Source organism: Salvelinus alpinus, chromosome 2 (assembly GCF_045679555.1).
Source record: "Salvelinus alpinus chromosome 2, SLU_Salpinus.1, whole genome shotgun sequence".
NCBI classification, from domain to species: Eukaryota; Metazoa; Chordata; class Actinopteri; order Salmoniformes; family Salmonidae; genus Salvelinus; species Salvelinus alpinus.
In genome coordinates, this window is record NC_092087.1 from 43,839,478 (window position 1) to 43,858,062 (window position 18,585).

General features: G+C 40.0%; 2 protein-coding genes across 4 annotated transcripts; both read right to left on the reverse strand.

Annotated features, from left to right (window-relative positions):
- Nucleotides 1-494: 494 nt before the first annotated feature.
- On the reverse strand, nucleotides 495-2,836 carry LOC139562674 (RING finger protein 223). The gene is made up of 2 exons (XM_071380566.1): nucleotides 2,627-2,836; nucleotides 495-1,661 (listed from the first exon to the last, which is right to left on the reverse strand). The coding sequence occupies exon 2, from the start codon at nucleotides 1,626-1,628 to the stop codon at nucleotides 924-926; it is 705 nt and encodes a 234-aa protein (XP_071236667.1). The 5' UTR covers nucleotides 1,629-1,661; nucleotides 2,627-2,836; the 3' UTR covers nucleotides 495-923.
- A 2,693-nt stretch (nucleotides 2,837-5,529) lies between these two features.
- Nucleotides 5,530-11,464, reverse strand: c2h1orf159 (chromosome 2 C1orf159 homolog). Of its 3 annotated transcripts, XM_071380587.1 has the most exons (9): nucleotides 11,390-11,464; nucleotides 10,524-10,608; nucleotides 9,630-9,714; nucleotides 9,343-9,438; nucleotides 9,147-9,203; nucleotides 7,941-8,075; nucleotides 7,803-7,828; nucleotides 7,610-7,640; nucleotides 5,530-7,349 (listed from the first exon to the last, which is right to left on the reverse strand). In XM_071380587.1, the coding sequence occupies exons 2-9, from the start codon at nucleotides 10,593-10,595 to the stop codon at nucleotides 7,249-7,251; spliced, it is 603 nt and encodes a 200-aa protein (XP_071236688.1). In that variant the 5' UTR covers nucleotides 10,596-10,608; nucleotides 11,390-11,464; the 3' UTR covers nucleotides 5,530-7,248. The 3 variants fall into 3 exon arrangements, with proteins under 3 accessions (XP_071236688.1, XP_071236681.1, XP_071236699.1); XM_071380580.1 differs by lacking the exon at nucleotides 5,530-7,349 and having other exon boundaries at nucleotides 7,357-7,640; XM_071380598.1 differs by lacking the exons at nucleotides 5,530-7,349; nucleotides 9,147-9,203 and having other exon boundaries at nucleotides 7,357-7,640.
- Nucleotides 11,465-18,585: the final 7,121 nt, after the last annotated feature.

The following is an 18,585-nucleotide window of genomic DNA, read 5'->3' on the forward strand; positions in this document are numbered from 1 at the left end:
GGACTTGAACCCGATCGAACATCTCTGGAGAGACCTAAAAATAGCTGTGCAGCAACGCTCCCCATCCCACCTGACAGAGCTTGAGTGCATCTGCAGAGAAGAATAAGAGAAACTCCCCAAATACAGGTGTGCCAAGCTTGTAGCGTCATACCCAAGAAGACTCGATGCTGTAATCACTGCCAAAGGTTCTTCAACAAGGTACTGATTAAAGGGTCTGAATACTTATGTAAATGTTATATTTCAGTTTTAAAATATTTATAAATAAAAACCGTTTTTTGCTTTGTCATTTGTTTTTATTTAATATAACCTTTATTTAACTAGCTAGTCAGATAAGAGCAAATTCTTATTTACAATGACGGCCTACACGGCCAAACCCGGACGCCGCTGGGTCAATTGTGCACTGCCCTATGGGATTCCCGATCACGGCCGGTTGTGATACAGCCTGGATGTCATTACGTGGTATTGTTTGTAGATTGATGAGCAAAATGTTTTAGAATATAGCTGTAACGTAATAAAATGTCAAGGGGTCTGAATACTTTCCGAAGGCACTGGTATGTACAAAAAGTGCTGTGATTTCTAAACGGTTCACCCGATATGGATGAAAATACGCTCAAATTAAAGCTGACAGACTGTACTTTAACCTCAGTCGTTGTGTCATTTCATATCCAAAGTGCTGGAGTACAGAGCCAAAACAACAAAACATGTGTCACTGTCCCGATACTTTTGGAGCTCAATGTAGCCCATTTAGTAATTGAATAGGATCTCTATGGCTCATTTGAAGTCATTTCACCAGGAGAGCTAGCTTGTCTTTCAGTCTCATCCTTCACAGTCCTGCTGTGCCAGTCAGAGTCACCTGCGATAATAAGGTGCCCCCAGGCCCTTTGCTGCACATTGGGTCTCCCCTCCTTATCTCACCGTAGCAGCTAAGTGATGGTGGAAGCTGTAGAGGGAGTAGGGGTCTGCCCCAGAGTGGCTGGAGCCTTGCTTTTCAAACAACGAACCGATCCTGTACTAAAGACACACTGCAGCGGCCACATGATGACACACACCAGCATGACCAGCAGCACCACGAACAACACCAGCCGCTTCCAGTCTGAGAAGAAGCTACAGAGGCATCGTCTGCCCCAGACGCGTCTCCCTTGTTCAGCCTCAGTCTGTCTGGACACAGCATCCTCCTGGATCCTCCCAATGTCGATACAGATACAGGTGGAGGAGCCGGCAGGGTGGAGGGGGTCAGGGCTGCCGAGGCTGGAGTAACACAGCTTCTTCCCCTCCATCCACACCCTCTCCTCCTGCTGCAGGTGGGTGGGGAGCCTGCCCAGAACCTCCAGGCTTGTGAGGAGTGCAGGGGGACCGCTGGCGGGGATGGAGGTGAGGTGCCTGCAGAGGGGGCAGGGGATCTGGCCCCCGTCCTGTTCCACAGACACGGCCATGACCCGGGTGACACACTCCAGGCAGAAGGTGTGGGTGCAGTCCAGCAGCTTGGGCGTCTTGAAGACATTGTCATAGGTGTTGAAACAGATGGAGCACTCTGGCTTGTCCCCGCCGGAGGAAGGGTCCAACTCCTGCTCATCCTCCTCGGACACTGGGTCCAGGGCCTGGGTGTGCCAGACCTTGGTGACCTCCATGGTTTACTCTCCCTCTGGTTTTCTGATACGCACCTACAGAAATAGATGCCCAAGATGACAGTGACTGTTTGAAAACGTTTAAGTTGGTGTCATGCTTTGTTTGCATACCATGAATATTAAGAAGGGATAGTCTTGGGTCTGATTAGCCTGTGTCAATTTGACTAAAGGTTTTGGCACAATGATTCCTTGAGGGCAGTACAATACCAAAGAAAACGTCTCTCTTCAAATATTAGACAGTGCATTGAAATACACATTATAGATTAGACTGTTTGTTCACTTTCTTCATGTCTTGCTTCTCTTCTCTTTTACTGAACATGTTTTAAATGGAGGCTTTTCATTGATGCAACTATGCCAACCAACCCTTAAACATTACTGTCTGTTTGGTTGTATTTTAAACATTTACGTTATACTACATTAGACATTTACATTGTCTTGTGTATTCTGTCTGTCCTTGCTATAGTCTGTCTTAACCTTTTTGGATAGACATGTGTTACGTTGACAATGTAAAGGAAACATCAGGGGGAATGGAAACAAAGGAAAGTGTAACAGAAATCCCAAATCCCCATTTCCTTATTGATCTGGCTAGGTCCTTGAGTGTAGCCAACAGGTGAGTGAGGTCTTTGTTAACAGCCCAGTGGAAAGGTGACAGGCGTCGTTTTATGTCCAGCAGATGAATCATTAACTTTACATTCTACTTCCTGATTCTCCCTTCCTTCTATATATGGAGCAGCATGGGAAGCTCGAACATCCTTATAACATTTTTAAGATTATTTCCATCAGTTTTACCAGTGACTGTCAGGCATCAAGTTACAGTATAGAGATGTTTTAGCTTGGTAGCAGCTTTAGTTTAAAATGTTAACATGCATTAACATATCATATTAGGAGAAAGCTTCCTTTATGACTTGCTGCCAATGACATCTCACAACAACAAACAGAGAGATGAGAATCGAAATGTGTTATCATTACCATTAATTTCAAAACAGTAGTATAGTCCTTACCTGCAGGGAGTGGTATTAGTAGTAGTTTTGATACAATGTCTGTTGTATTTCCAGAGGAGGTGCTTTTTTTGTCCAGGGGGCAGTATTTGGCCAACTGATAGAGCATCAACAGCTATGACCTTTCTCTTGTCTTTGTGATCCTTCAGGTAATAACTCAGTCACTCCCTCTCTCTGCTTCCCTTGCTCTGCTGTCTACGAACTAACAGTGGAGTCTCACCTACACCTGCAGTGCTCACAGGCTTGTCTGGAGAACAGGAAGGAGGTGGGAGGGAATGGAAAACACTTACTCACTCCTCACACACACACAAACACACACACACAAACATCTTGCCATATAACAGTGACAAAAGATTTGATAAAGTTTGTTTGATAAACCTTTAGTAGGGAGTGAGTCTTACTGTAAAAACAAAGACCTCTTCCTGGTATGACATGCTGTAGTATGGGTGTGAATGGAAACATAGGGCCTACTGGAGCTCATATAGTATTACCCATTCATGATAAAAACACATCAGATGACCTGGATGATACATCGGCTTGAATTTGACCATTGGGCTGTATGTTTGAGGGACATACAGTACCAGTCAAAAGTTTGTACACACCTACTCATTGCAGGGTTTTTCTTTATTTTTAAACTATTTTCTACATTGTAGAATAATAGTGAAGACATCGAAACTATCCAATAACACATATGGAATCATGTAGTAACCAAACAAGTGTTAAACAAATCAAAATATATTTTACATTTGAGATTCTTCAAAGTAGCTACCCTTTTGCCTAGATGACAGCTTTGCACACTCTTGGCATTCTCTGGAATGTTTTTCCAACAATCTTAAAGGAGTTTCCACATACGCTGAGCACTTGTTGGCTGTTTTTCCTTCACTCTGCTGTCCAACTCATCCCAAACCATCTCAATTGGGTTGAGGTCGGGTGATTGTGGAGGCCAGGTCATCTGATGCAGTACTCCATCACTCTCCTTCTTGGTAAAATAGCACTTACACAGCCTGTGTTGGGTCATTGTCCTGTTGAAAAACAAATTATAGTCCCACTAAGCGCAAACCAGATGGGATGGCATATCGCTGCAGAAGGCTGTGGTAGCCATGCTGATGAAGTGTGCCTTGAATTCTAAATAAATCACTAACAGTGTCATCAGCAAAGCACCCCCACATCATCACACCTCCTTCTCCATGCTTCACGGTGGGAACCACACATGCAGAGATGATCCGTTCACCTACTCTGTCTCACAAAGACACTGCGATTATAACAAAAATCTCAAATTTGGACTCATCAGACCAAAGGACAGATTTCCACCGGTCTAATGTCCATTGCTTGTGTTTCTTGGCCCAAGCAAGTCTCTTCTTCTTATTGGTGTCCTTTAGTAGTGGTTTCCTTGCAGCAATTCAGCCATTAAGGCCTGATTCACACAGTCTCTGAACAGTTGATGTTGAGATGTGTCTGTTACTTGAACTCTGTGAAGCATTTATTTGGGCTGCAATTTCTGAGGCTGGTAACTCTAATGAACTTATCCTCTGCAGCAGAGGTAACTCTGGGCATTCCTTTCCTGTGGCGGTCCTCATGAGAGAAAGTTTCATTATTTCGCTTGATGTTTTTTGCGACTGCACTTGAAGAAACTTTCAAAGTTCTTGATTTTCCGCATTGACTGTCCTTCATGTCTTAAAGTAATGATGGACTGTTGTTTCTCTTTGCTTATTTGAGCTGTGCTTGCCATAATATGGACTTATTATTTTACTAAATTGGGCTATCTTCTGTATACCACCCCTACCTTGTCACAACACAACTAATTGGCTCAAACTCATTAAGGAAAGAAATTCCACAAATTAACAAGGCACACCGGTTAATTGAAATGTATTCCAGGTGACTACCTCATGAAGCTGGTTGAGAGAATGCCAAGAGTGTGCAAAGCTGTCATCAAGGCAAAGGGTGACTACTTTGAACAACCTAAAATATAACATTTATTTTGGTTTGTTCAACACTTTTTGGTTACTACATGATTCCACGTGTCTTTACTATTATGTGAATGAGTAGGTGTGTCCAAACTTTTGACTGATACTGTATTTTAATACATCAGTATACCCAGGGATGTGAACCAAAACAGACAATGTCTTACTACTTCACCAGTCATCAAAGTCAGAAGATCAAAACACTATTTATACAAACATGTTTAAACTGGTTTTATTGCTTTATATCCAATGCCTATCCATAAACACTTTGAGAAATAGGTCAATAAAATCTATATAAAAGTCAGTGTGTCATAAAAGGTGTTGTGACTTGGTTGTATTGAACTGTGTCACTACCCAAGGCAGAGCTACATTCAGAAACTGACTTATTGCCACAATAAAGCTTATCTGAACTTCCATGGTGATTATTTTCCAAGCAGCCAGAGAACTATATTCAAATACAATTTCCTCATCCTGAAAGTAGTACACTTTACACAGCTGCATCTCATTATTTAAACTAAACTTCACTCAATTAATTATTCAGGATTTACAGATAAAATATTGTTGAGTGATAATAATTAGAATTCATCCTCAGGGAACGTGCTCCAATGATCATGTTAACATAGTTATACTGTAGTAATACAGAACTCATAAACTGGTCACTACCAATCAATGTGACAGTGGATTTGGGGAGGTCATGCAGCACCCCCTACTGCAGCTTGCATTTGGATACTAGCAGCAGTCCTGCTTCCCTATTTAAACACACTGCAGCTGCAAATATAATACTCTTCTCTTTCCAGGTACTCAGCCTTCACAGAGGTTATAGGGGAAAGAGTATGCTATGGCAATCTGTTTATTCCAATTTTACAACACATCCTATTGTAAAATCCTACTATTTACCAACAGTAATGTAAATATTAAATTATAATAAATGAAATAATCAAAGGATTATGAGAAAGGTGCTTTATTTTTGCAAATCATACATACTCTTCAGAATCAGAAAATACTTCAGAAATGTAAAACTAGAATCAATAAGTACAAAATACCACATTACAAAAACAATACATCGTTTGTATAAAAACTATGTACATGTGTACAATTTTACAAATGGCTGTACAACAGCTAATGTAAGAAGGATAAATTCTATTTGGGATTAAAATGATTTTACAATCAGTTGTTCCTGTTGTTGGAAATACCATCACTTCAGACTCATGCCTACTGAACACACAAACTGGAATTACGAGTCACACTAGTTCTCAAAATGTCTTCATACCACAGTTCTTCCAGCATAAATAACAAAAAATGTAACTTAAAACGAACTTATCCCTAAATTCACCATATCATCACTCAATCACCCTTGAAGTTTAGCAAGTAAAACCCGTTGTACCGTTCCTCCAGCAAGAAAAAAAACAAATACTCACCCTGGATTTAATACAAGGTGTTGTTAAAAATCCAAAGGAGATCACTCAAATACCCAATAATAAACCAAAAGACAACATATGCACCTGTCTTTAAAATGATCACCACCCGTTTCCTGGAGAAATCTTTGAGCACACGTCACATCAATGGCACACTAACGACTTCAGTTTAGTGCACATTCTTTTGGTAAGACAAGCATCACAACATATTTGGCAACAGTGACAACAGTTGCTACTCTTAGCCAACAAATGTCACAATTTATGCTTGAAATAAAGGAATTCAAGTAATAGCTTATGTGCAGTGGTTCTGAAAAGATTAGGCAAAATGTCAGCATGAATTCCCCACATTATGGCCAGATAAAGCATACGTCATATTAGCTAGCAGCCTTTTCCAGGTCCTATTACCTGTGTTGGGGTGAATATTATAAAGATTTTTACTGAGAAGCATTTTTCATCCAACTCTTAGATGACCATTTTCCTACTTGATAGAGAAATAACATTTTCTGAGGATCCATCTTTCCATGTTTTGGGGATGAATTAAATAAGACATATTAAGATATTTCACAGCCAGTGGATCACATGTTAGTGTTCTTGGTGTGTGTTGCTCTGGAAGATCCACACCTTTCATGGAATGCGAGGAGAGCTCTTAAAGAGCTTTAAGCGTTTTTACATTATGTTCTCATTTTGTAGTGTTTGTATTTGTGCATGTATTAAATAAATTAAAATACATTCAGTTTGGTTCAGTGCAGAAACCACAGACAAACAAACAAACAAAAAATAAGTATGCAATTTAAAACTCCTATGAGAAGATTCACTAAATGAGATCAATAAGAATATTGAAATCAGCTTGGAAATTATAAACCTCAAATTAAGGGCTATCACTGAAGCTATCACTGTCCACCTCATCCCATTCTCTACAGAGTTCAAGTAAAACAATTGGCCCAATTCTAGACAGCAATAGAATAAAATCTAAATAGAAAAAACATGGATTCAAAATAAATAATCTAAGGTCTATTTACATTACAAAACAGAATTCCGGTAACAAGGCTATACTGCAGGTGTTGCAGAGTCAAAAAGCTGACACCACCTGCTTTTGAATTAAGTAAACTGACTTCTTAGGCAACACTACAGAGGAGGGACAGGCCTACACATGCTCACCAATTTACTGTGGTGTGCTCTGGCCTGTCCCTGTCATTTGGCACCTGCTAGCAAGCTGGCTCAGGCCTCCTCCATTGGACCTCATCCTTCCCTACACATTGTAGACTGTGGTAGTGGTGGTGGGGATGGTGGCAGCGCTGGACGCTGAGTTTGCTGAGGGCCGCTCCCTCCTCACATATCTGGGTTTCCTAACTACAGATTACACAACACAATGGAGAGAGGAGGATGATAAACCCAATAGGATACGGTTTGACCCCAATGTTGACATTTCCCACACACAGTAGGTAGTTCAAACTCTGACTAAGATCGTGCCAGGATAAAGGAGTGAGATCATGTAAAACGTTTGAAAACAATGATATTACGCAATTGCCAGACAGACACATTTTTCTCAGTGAAACCACGACCAAAAACCCTATCGAAGGTTGTGAAGTGTTTTAGTGAAATGTTCTTACCTGAAGAGGTTGCCGATGGTATCATGACAGCCTTGAAGAAAGATGAAAAGTCATATTTCTTGATATAAATTTTCAGTACTGCATATAAAATAATTCTAATGTATTGTTTATTCGATGGGGTGATACATTTACTCCATTGTTACAAATGTACATTTTCACAATAAATCGGTTGAAATGTTTGAAAATGACTTACCGTCTCATTTGGTTGGAATATGTAGGCTGTGAAAGTACACCAGACGTATTAGTTACCTTTTCCATATTTCGAGCACACCATAGAATTATTGTCCTGTTTACAGTTATTCAAATTCAACCCATTATCGTAACGACTTACCCTTATTCCGCCGGTAGAAGATACCTGGGAGACGGTTGGAGCGTTTAAGGTAGAAAAAGGAGGCAACAGAGAGAATCAGGAACAGGCTGATCAACAGAGTTCCGAACAGGAGAGAGGCTGCCACACCCGGACCACCTGTTCACACAGACAGACAATTGTTAAATAAACCTTATCACGCCTAGTGTTCTCACTAAACATACAGCTCATCTATTCTAGCCCCATGCTGTATTAGGGATCAACTTGCCCATCGGTCAAGTCAGGAGTATTTTTTGGTTGCCTGAAGATTATGATCAATTAGCTATTTACATACAGAAGTGCCATATATTGCCTGCCTTTCACATACACATAGGGGAGGGGTCAGAATGATCAGTTCTGGAATTCTTTGTATTCTGGTTGTTATCAATAAAAAATAACTTTTCAGAACAGGCTTCACTTGACCGACTGCCATTAATTGTCTGTCTTTCACTTAAACAATGGGGAGGAACGAGAAGGCTCCATTTTAGGCCACAGGAATTCTTTGCAGTTAGGCTGTCTTCACTTAAGGGGCAAACTCAGAGCAGGCTCAACTTGCGCAACAGCTCAGGTCACTTTCCCCAGGCATCAGGACAACCCTTAATGTTAATGCCTGCTATATGTGCTATAACCAAATCGTATGGCATGACAACAATAGAAGAGTTGGATACAGCCCATACAGTTTTTGACAGTTCAACACACAGGTAACTGCCAAAATAAAGGAAACACTTGAGTAAATGAGGGATACAAAGTATATAGAAAGTAGGTTCTTCCGCACAGGTGTTGTTCCCGAGTTAATTAAGCAACTAACATCCCATCATGCTTAGGGTCATGTATAAAAATGCCCAGTTGCCTATTATTTTGGCATGACTAGAAGAAGAGACCTCAGTGACTTTGACAGAGGGGTCTCAAAGGAGCATAGGGGGTTTAAAGGGTGTGTGTCTCAGTCACCAGATCTCAACCCAATTAAACACTTATGGGAGATTCTGGAGTGGCGCTTGAGACAGTGTTTTCTACCACCATTGACAAAACACCAAATTATGGAATTTCTTGTGGAAGAATGGTGTCGCAACCCTCCAATAGACACACCTGTAGAATGCCCTATTAAGACACTATGTTGGTGTTTCCTTTATTTTGGCAGTTACCTGTGAATTAACCAAAATGTATGTAAGAATAACTGGCACCATTTCTTACCAATTGTGGGAAGGACTGTAGTTATATTTGTACGATTGGTCCTGTCTGTGATGTATGCTGTTAAAGGCAAAGAGATAAAGGTGGGAAATGAACAGGGTCAGGACACCTGTGGAACCCCCACCCCCCAACTCTCTTCAGTGGCCAGAGTTCTTATTCAATAGTACCTAGCTTTCATGTCCAGTACTTGTCCACTTACTGTAGTTGCAAGCGGTGAAGTTCTCAAGATCTGCAATAGTCGAGTCACAGTGCATACACACAGCTGTGTTGTTCTCAAGGACACGCAGGTAGCATCCTGAGTAAATAGATTTGATGATTGCTCAAATGTTGGAAGAACAAAGGCCCATGTCTATTTTGTAATCCTAGTACATGCGTCTAATCCAAAAGGGGCTACTACTAATGTATGAGGAATTTACTGTTGCAATTCTAAAGTTAATGAATAACATTTAACAGAACTGCACTATAGGATGACATGGTGGTCAGTACCTGGCTCGCATTGAGTGCCATTTGAGCACGAGCTGTTCAGCCTCTGTCGCTCTCCACAGCAGTCAAAGGGATTCTGATGTAGGGCCTACAAAAAAAACATAAACATACTGTAAACCTTAACCACCCTAAGCACACAGCCAAGACAATCCAGGAGTGGCTTCGGGACAAGTCTCTGAATGTCCTTGAGTGGCCCAGCCAGAGCCCGGACTTGAATCCGATCTAATATCTCTGGAGACCTGAAAATAGCTGTCCCCATCCAACCTGACAGAGCTTGAGAGGATCTGCAGAGAAGAATGGGAGAAACTCTCCCAAGCTCGCTGTTTATTATCTATGCAGTCACTTTACAAATTACCTCAACTAACCTGTATCCCCCGCACATTGACTTGGTACCGGAACCTCCTGTATATAGCCTTGTTATTGTTATGTAATTCTCTCGTGTTACTTTTTGATTAGATTTTTTATTTTATTTAGTAAATATTTTCTTAACTATTTCTTGAACTGCATTGTTGGTTAAGGGCTTGTAAGTAAGCATTTCACAGTAAGGTGTATTCGGCGCATGTGACAAATAAAATACAATTTGATTTGTAGCGTCATACCCAAGAAGACTTGAGGCTGCAATCTCTGCCAAAGGTGCTTCAACGAAGTACTGAGTAAAGGGTCTGAATACTTATGTAAATGTGATATTTCAGTTTTGTATGTTTTATACATTTGCAAAAATGTATAGAAACCTGTTTTTGCTATGTCATTATGGGGCATTGTGTGTAAATTGATGAGGGAATTTTTAGATTTTTAAAATCCATTTTAGAAGAGGCTGTAACGTAACAAAATGTGGAAAAAGTGAAGGGGTCTGAACACTTTAGGAAAGACCTGTAACGTTACTGTATGTTACTATACCTTAGTTACTGGAGTTTCACGACTGATCAGTATCAAAGCTGCTGAAAGGACCATGAGGTATGACACAGCCATATTCAGAACAGTCCTAGAAAAAACAGAGAAAGGTAGACTGACTCCCAGACTATAGTAACAAAATATAAAATCTGTAGCTATAACGTTAGCTGCGTATCCTGAGAGATCTGAAAAATGACAGCTCAGATAATGACTGAGGTGGCTAACGACATTAGCTAGTAATCTGGCAATAAATGCAACGATTGATTGCTCTGGACGTAAACAGCATCTTACAACAGTTTTTTTTATTTATTATACCGTATCTTACTACAGTAACTAACGTTACAGCAGGTAGAGTCGGACTGGAACATCCAGTCTGGTGAGATATACTGACTGTGAAGGTGCTAACGTTTGCCTTTTGGTAGGCCGTCATTGTAAATGAGAATTGTTTCTTAACTGACTTGCTTAGTTAAATAAAGGTTAAATAAAAAAAATAAAAAAAATAACGTTAGCTATGTCATGCCCTACAGTCATTGGTCATGACACATGCTGTATAACTAGCTAACGTTAGCAAGCTAGCCAGCCATGCTAAGATTAACAGACTGAATCAGAGCCAATAAAGCCGTTTTGAAGCAGTTTTTCAAATCTAGCTAGCTAACATTAACATCATAGCAAGCTAGACTGACTGTCAGCAATCACGTCGTTATGCGCACTTCTAGCTCGACGACAGAAGTTAGCTAGTTTTTACTCGATTTCCATTCAAATAAGAACAACACTAACGTAGCTAGCTTATCTATAATCAGCATGTTAGCTATCACATAGAAAAACAGTTATTTGTTATATTGAACGTCATCAATAAAGCAAAACCAACCTACCGTTGCAAATCACAACACAAGTTTTCGCTCGACAGATGACAGCTGTTGTACAATTAGCAGCATTTAGCTACAAATAATATTAACTTCTGGCTTTTCATCTTTCAAAATAAAAGTAGTGGATCATTGACCACAAACTAACAAACGTAGCTATTTGTGCTATAGATGCAAAAATACATTATACATCACTTGTATGTCATAAATACATTACAAATTAGACTTGCAAAAAAAGTATTGCAAAATAGACTGTTAGGTGAATGAGTCTTAAAGAATGAACATTTTGACAGCTAATAAAATGAGAAACTACGTTTCATTGCTTCACATTAGGAATTTCATATACATTCTTGAACAGAGAGTACCTAAATGATTCATAATAAAAAGCATACAAGGTATGATTATTAAATCAACACACTTTTGACTTATTAACCAATTATATCACACTTGGCCTCGAAGAGCTATCTATTGAGGACTTTTATTTCAATGTTTGAATTTCCTGTTTTGTGGTTTTGTAGAGGGATAACTGTTGCTAAGAGAACTGAACCAAAGATTTTTTTAACGAACTGATTTTCAACTACAAACATCAGCTGGTCCAATCAGTTGCTAGGATACAATATGGATGGCCATGTCGTCGTTGTGTCTTCAACAAATATTTTTTGTGTGCATAATCAATAACCCCTAAGATATCCAAATGCAGTCTTTTAGAAATCTTCACAAATAAAAACATGACTACTATAATTGTTCACTTATATTGAAACACCACAACACTTTATTTGAACCTTCTTCAATGGCTACATAACACTGATATAGATATGAAAGTGCTTGTTATTAACCCTTATGACAGATTGTTCAAGTGTACCTGAATCAGTAAACATTATCACAACAGAAAAATTGTCAGGCTGTCTAATGAGTCATGACTTTATTATGAAGGCAGTCACTGATACATCCAAATAATTTAACCCAAATGTTTGAGCCACGGTTCTCTTGCAAGTAGGGCCTCTTCAAACAGTCAGACGGTAAGGGGTACAAAAAGGGGACTGGTTTCAACTTCCAGCGGCAAATGTTCTCATAACACAAAAACTGTCCAGTTGTGCTGATGATTATACAATGTTTGTATACAACATTGGCTTGATGTTACAAGAACATTCCCAGGACATTGCTCTCACATTTTGTTGTGGCAGTATATTCTATAAACATTACTGGTACATTGTGTTAGTTATTACCTTACCTGGAAACCTAATGAGAACGTTTTGGGAATTTTCTGTGGTGGTTGTTACACATGTTGTGCACAACTTGTAGTGGATGTTAGGAAAACAATCCAAGGATATTTCATTTTCTGAAAAAAATATAAAAAATAATTGTTATCCATGTTAAATAGGCCTATTCAAAAACAAATAAAATCACTTTCACATTCAAAGTACACTGCACTGCCCTGAAACAACTCCCTGTTGTCATGTTTTGAGAAACTATGTTTCTTAGGGGTTTATTGGACAAAGAAAAAAGAAAGAAAGAAAGAAAGAAAGACAGACAGACAGACAGACAGACAGACAGACAGACAGACAGACAGACAGACAGACATATGCCAAAGACACAGGCCAACTCATGAGCATGGGATTAAACAGCATGTGAATATTTGGCAAAGTAAAATGAGAGGGATGGAGCATGGAGGAATATCATGTTTTCCTCAGGTCTACAAGGTTTACATTAGGCTATTGCTTATTGTGTGTCAATTATGTGATTATGTCAACCTTGACTTTATTCAACAGATTTTCAGGTGGTGGAAGTCTGGCTGCAATTCTGAACTTCTGCAGAAAATAATTTCTGAATTTGGTGTGTAAATGCCCATGGAAGCCACTGGGAAAGTGTCACATTCAAAAGGAAAAAAATGTCATTGGTCTGGCCTAATTATCTGGGCAGGCACGTGCACAGATAGGGCTCAACCAGCTACCAAGCAACTGCCCTTTTGCCCTCCCTCCTATAAAAAGTGCCCCCGCTTGGTGGATTTTATTTTATAAATTACTTTTCAATTTTATTTTGATCCTCTTTTCATTTTTAATTGTAATTTTAAATGTAACAAATTGCACATCCAACGTGCTAATTTCATAAGCACTTGAATCTCCTAAAACTCGCCAACCCTCCCACCCCAAGGGGCCAATTTAGACTTTGGAAATGTATGCCTTTTTTACACTTTTCATTTAAGCACTTCTCAGCATTTGGAATTCAGACTTACCATACAGTGCCTTCAGAAAAGATTTACACCCCTTGACTTTTTCCACTTTTTGCTGTGTTACAGCCTGAATTTAAAATGTATAAAAATTTGATTTGTTGTCGCTGGCCTACATACAATACCCCATAATGTCAGTGTGGAATTATGTTTTTAGAAATGTTTACAAATGAATAAAAAATGAAAAGCTGAAATGTCTTGAGTAATTAATATTCAACCCCTTTGTTATCGCAAGCCTAAATACATTCAGGAGTAAAAATGTGCTTAAAAAGTCTCATAATAAGTTGCATGGACTTCAAACACAGATTCAACCACAAAGACCAGGGAGATTTCCCAATGCCTCGTAAAGAAGGGTGCCTAGTGGTAGATGGGAGAAAAAAAACACTCATTGAATATTCCTTTGAGAATGGTGAAGTTATTAATTACACTTTGGATGGTGTATCAATACACCCAGTCACTACAAAGATACAGGCGTCCTTCCTAACTCTGCCGGAGAGGAAGTAAACCACCATGAGGCCAATGGTGACTTTAAAACAGTTACAATCGCTCTGATAGGAGAAAACTGAGGACGGATCAGCAACATTGTAGTTACTCCACAATACTAACCTAAATGACAGAGTGAAAAGAAGGAAGCCTTAACAGAATAAAAATATTCCAAAAGATGAATCCTAATACCTTTTTTGCACTATTGGTTTGAGCCTGTAAGTAGGCATTTCACTGTAAGGTCTACACCTGTTGTATTCGGCGCACATGACAAATCAGCTTTAATTTGATTTGAACAAGGCACTAAAGTAATACTGCAAAATATGTGGCAAAGCAATTCACTTTTTGTCTTGAACACAAATTGTTATGTTTGGGGCAAATCCAATACAACACATTACTGAGTACCACTCTTCATATTTTCAAGTATAATGGTGGCTGCATCTTGTTATGGGTATGCTTGTAATCATTATGGACTGGGGAGTTTTTCAGGATGAAAAATAAAATAAATGGAGCTAAGCACAGGTAAAATCCTAGAGGAAAACCTGGTTCAGTATGCTGGGAGATGAATTCACCTTTCAGCAGGACAATAACTTAAAACACAAGGCCAAATCTACACAGAAGTTGCTTACCAGTGAATGTTCCAGAGTGGCCGAGTTACTGTATAGTTTTGACCTAAATCTGCTTGAAACTATATGACAAGACCGGGAAAATGTTTGTCTAGCTGTAAGGATTGACGCTGGAGACAGGAAGCAGGTACAGGGAGAACATTTAATAAACTATGGGCATGAAACAGGACAGGAACAGCGTCTGAACAGGGGACAAAGTAACGACATCAATGCTGACACAGGGATGAAACAGAGGAAATAAATAGACAAAGGGGAGGCAAGCAAAAAATGATGGAGTTCAGGTGGGTCCAATGAGGCACAAGTGCGTGTAACGAAGGTGACAGGTGTGCGTAATGATAGGCAGTTTGGCGCCCTAGCGCGTCAGAGAGGGAGCAGGCGTGACAGTACCCCTCCCCCCCCCTAGGGTCACCACCCGGCATGGGCGCTGTACAAGCTGGCTGGGGCAAGCAAAACCTCTTGAGCCAGCTAGGGCGTGGAAGCCTGACGAGCTAGCTGAAGCACCCTTGGTTCCATCAACAACGGCACCCGGCCCCGACTTCACCAACAAAACCCCAGGCCTCCCTGATCCTTCCAATTGTGGTGTCAGCATTCTGTGAGGATCGATGCTGGAGACAGGAAGCAGGTACAGGAAGAACATTTAATAAACTACGGACATGAAACAGGACAGGAACAGCGTCTGGACAGGGGACAAAGTAACGACATCAATGCTGACACAGGGATGAAACAGAGGAAACAGACAGATAATGGGGAGGCAATCCAATCATGATGGAGTTCAGGTGGGTCCAATGAGGCGTAGGTGCGCATAACGATGGTGACAGGTGTGCGTAATGATAGTCAGTCTGGCACTCAAGAGGGAGAGCGGGAGCAGGCATGACACTAGCAATGATCAACAACCAATTTGACAGAGTTTGAAGAATTTTGAAAAGAATAACGAGCAAATGTTGCACAATCCAGGTGTGGAAATCTCTTGGAGATTTACCCAGAAAGACTCTCAGCAGTAATCGCTGACAAATGTGATTGATTCTAACATGTATTGACTCAGGGTGTTGAATGCTTATCGAATTAAGATATATTAGTGTTTTATATTTCATAAATGTTTTACAAATGTTAGAATTTTTCTTCCACTTTGACATTACAGAGTATTTTGTTTGGTATTTTGTTTTGATCGGCTATGAAAAGCCAACTGACATTTACTCCTGAGGTGCTGACCTGTTGCACCCTCGACAACCACTGTGATTATTATTATTTGACCCTGCTGGTCATCTATGAACATTTGAACATCTTGGCCATGTTCTGTTATAATCTCCACCCGGCACAGCCAGAAGCGAACTGGCCACCCATCATAGCCTGGTTCCTCTCTATGTTTCTTCCTAGGTTCTGGCCTTTCTAGGGAGATTTTCCTAGCCACCGTGCTTCTACACCTGCATTGCTTGCAGTTTGGGGTTTTAGGCTGGCTTTCTGTACAGCACTTTGAGATATCAGATGATGTAAGAAGGGCTTTATAAATACATTTGATTTGATTTGATATTTTGTGCAGATCATTCCCAAAAAAATAACAATGAAATCCATTTAATCCTACTTTGTAACACAACATAATTTGGAAAAATTCAAGGGGTGTGAATACTTTTTGAAGGCACTGTACGCACGTGCGTAACGAGGTTTGTGGTTGTGGCTCCAGTGTGCGCACTGAATACATTTAATAAAATCCCAGAAAACACATCCACTCCGTTGCCTACCAATTTGATCAGGGCAATTCCACGGTAACAGAGTGATGCTGAGACTAAGATTTTTCATTTTAAAATGGAAACGGTTAACGGTTAGTCCTTGTGCACAGAGTTGTATGATTTGTTTAACTTCGCAATACCTGAATTTTGCTTGACATACATTTTAAAGTAACAAATCTGAGTCAGAATTGTCTTTTTCATTTTCTTCCCCCCAATTTTTTTTGTTAATTTATCCAAAGCAATCCTTTTAAATAATGTGTACCTTCAATTTCAATTTTAACGGCACTATATTAGAATGTAGCCTATGGAGAATGCTTTCAGAATGGAGATCAATTAAAGATAGCAAACAAAACATGTACATATTTATCTCCGTTTCAGAACCTATGAGTATTTCATTTCGTAGGGCAGGTAGCCTAGCGATTAGAGTGTTGGGCCAGTAACCAAAAGGTAGCTGGTTCAAATACCTGACCAACAAGGTGAAAAATCTGTTGATGTGCCATTAAGGAAGGCACTTAATCCTCATTTTCTCCAGGGGTGCTGTATGACTATGTCTGACCCTGTAAAACAACACATTTCACTGCATGTGACAATACAATTTTTTTAGATATATTTTTTTTAACACTGATATTTCACAATATGTACAGTGCTTTCGGAAAGTTTTTTCTTCTTCTCATCAATCTACACACAATACCCCATAATGACAAAGCAAAAAGCTTTTTAGAAATGTTTGCAAATTTATAAAAAATACAAAACTGAAGTATTCAGACCGTTTACTCAGTACTTTGTTGAAGCACCTTTGGCAGCGATTACAGCCTTGAGACTTCTTGGGTATGACGCTACGAGCTTGGCACAACTGTATTTGGGGAGTTTCTCCCAATCTTCTCTGCAGATCCTCTTAAGCTCTGTCAGATTGGATGGGGAGTGTCACTGCACAGCTATTTTCAGGTCTCTCCAGAGATGTTCGATCTGAACTCTGGCTGGGCCACTCAAGGACATTCAGAGACTTGTCCCGAAGCCACTCCTGCATTGTCTTGGCTGTGTGCTTAGGGTTGTTGTCCTGTTGGAAGGTGATCCTTCGCCCTAGTCTGAGCTCCAGAGTGCTCTGGAGTAGGTTTTCATCAAGTATCTCTCTGTACTTTGCTCTGTTCATCTTTCCCTCGATTCTGACTAGTCTCCCAGTTCCTTCCGCTGAACAACATCCCCACAGCATGATGCTGTCACCACCATTCTTCACCGTAGGGATGGTACCAGGTTTCCTCCAGACGTGACATTGGCATTCAGGCAAAAGAGTTCAATCTTGGTTTCATCAGACCAGAGAATCTGCGGGCTGTCATTTGCGGGCTGTCCTTTGCCTTTTACTGAAGAGTGGCTTCCGTCTGGCCATTCTACCATAAAGCCCTGATTGGTGGAGTGCTGCAGAGATTGTTGTCCTTCTGGAAGGTTCTCCTATCTCCACAGAGGAACTCTGGAGCTCTGTCAGAGTGACCAGTGGGTTCTTGTTCACCTCCCTGACCAAGGTCCTTCTCCCTCAATTGCTCAGTTTTGCCTTGTGGCCTGCTCTAGGAAGAGTCTTGGTGGTTCCAAACTTCTTTCATTTAAAAATGATGGAGGCCACTGTATTCTTGGGTACCTTCAATGCTGCAGAATGTTTTTGGTACCCTTCCACAGATCTGTGCCTCAACACAATCCTGTCTCGGAGCTCTGCGGACAATTCCTTTCAAAAACATGTCCAATCAATTGAATTTACCACAGGTGGACTCCAATCAAGTTGTAGAAACATCTCAAGGACGATCAATAGAAACAGGAAGCACCTGTATTTATTTAATTTATTTAACCTTTATTTAACTAGGCAAGTCAGTTAATGGTCTGAATACTTAAATAAATAAGGTATTTCTGTTTTTTTAAAAATGAAAATTTGAAAACAATTCCAAAAACCTGTTTTTGTTTTGTCATTATGGGGTATTGTGTGTAGATTGATGATACTTAAAAAAAAAATCAATTTTAGAATAAGGCTGTAATGTAACAAAATGTGGAAAAAGTCAAGGGGTCTGAATACTTTCCGAATACACTGTATGTTTAGGGACTTTTTCATGAACCATTTCATGGAAAAATAAGGTTTGGAGAGCCTTTAATAAGCACACACAC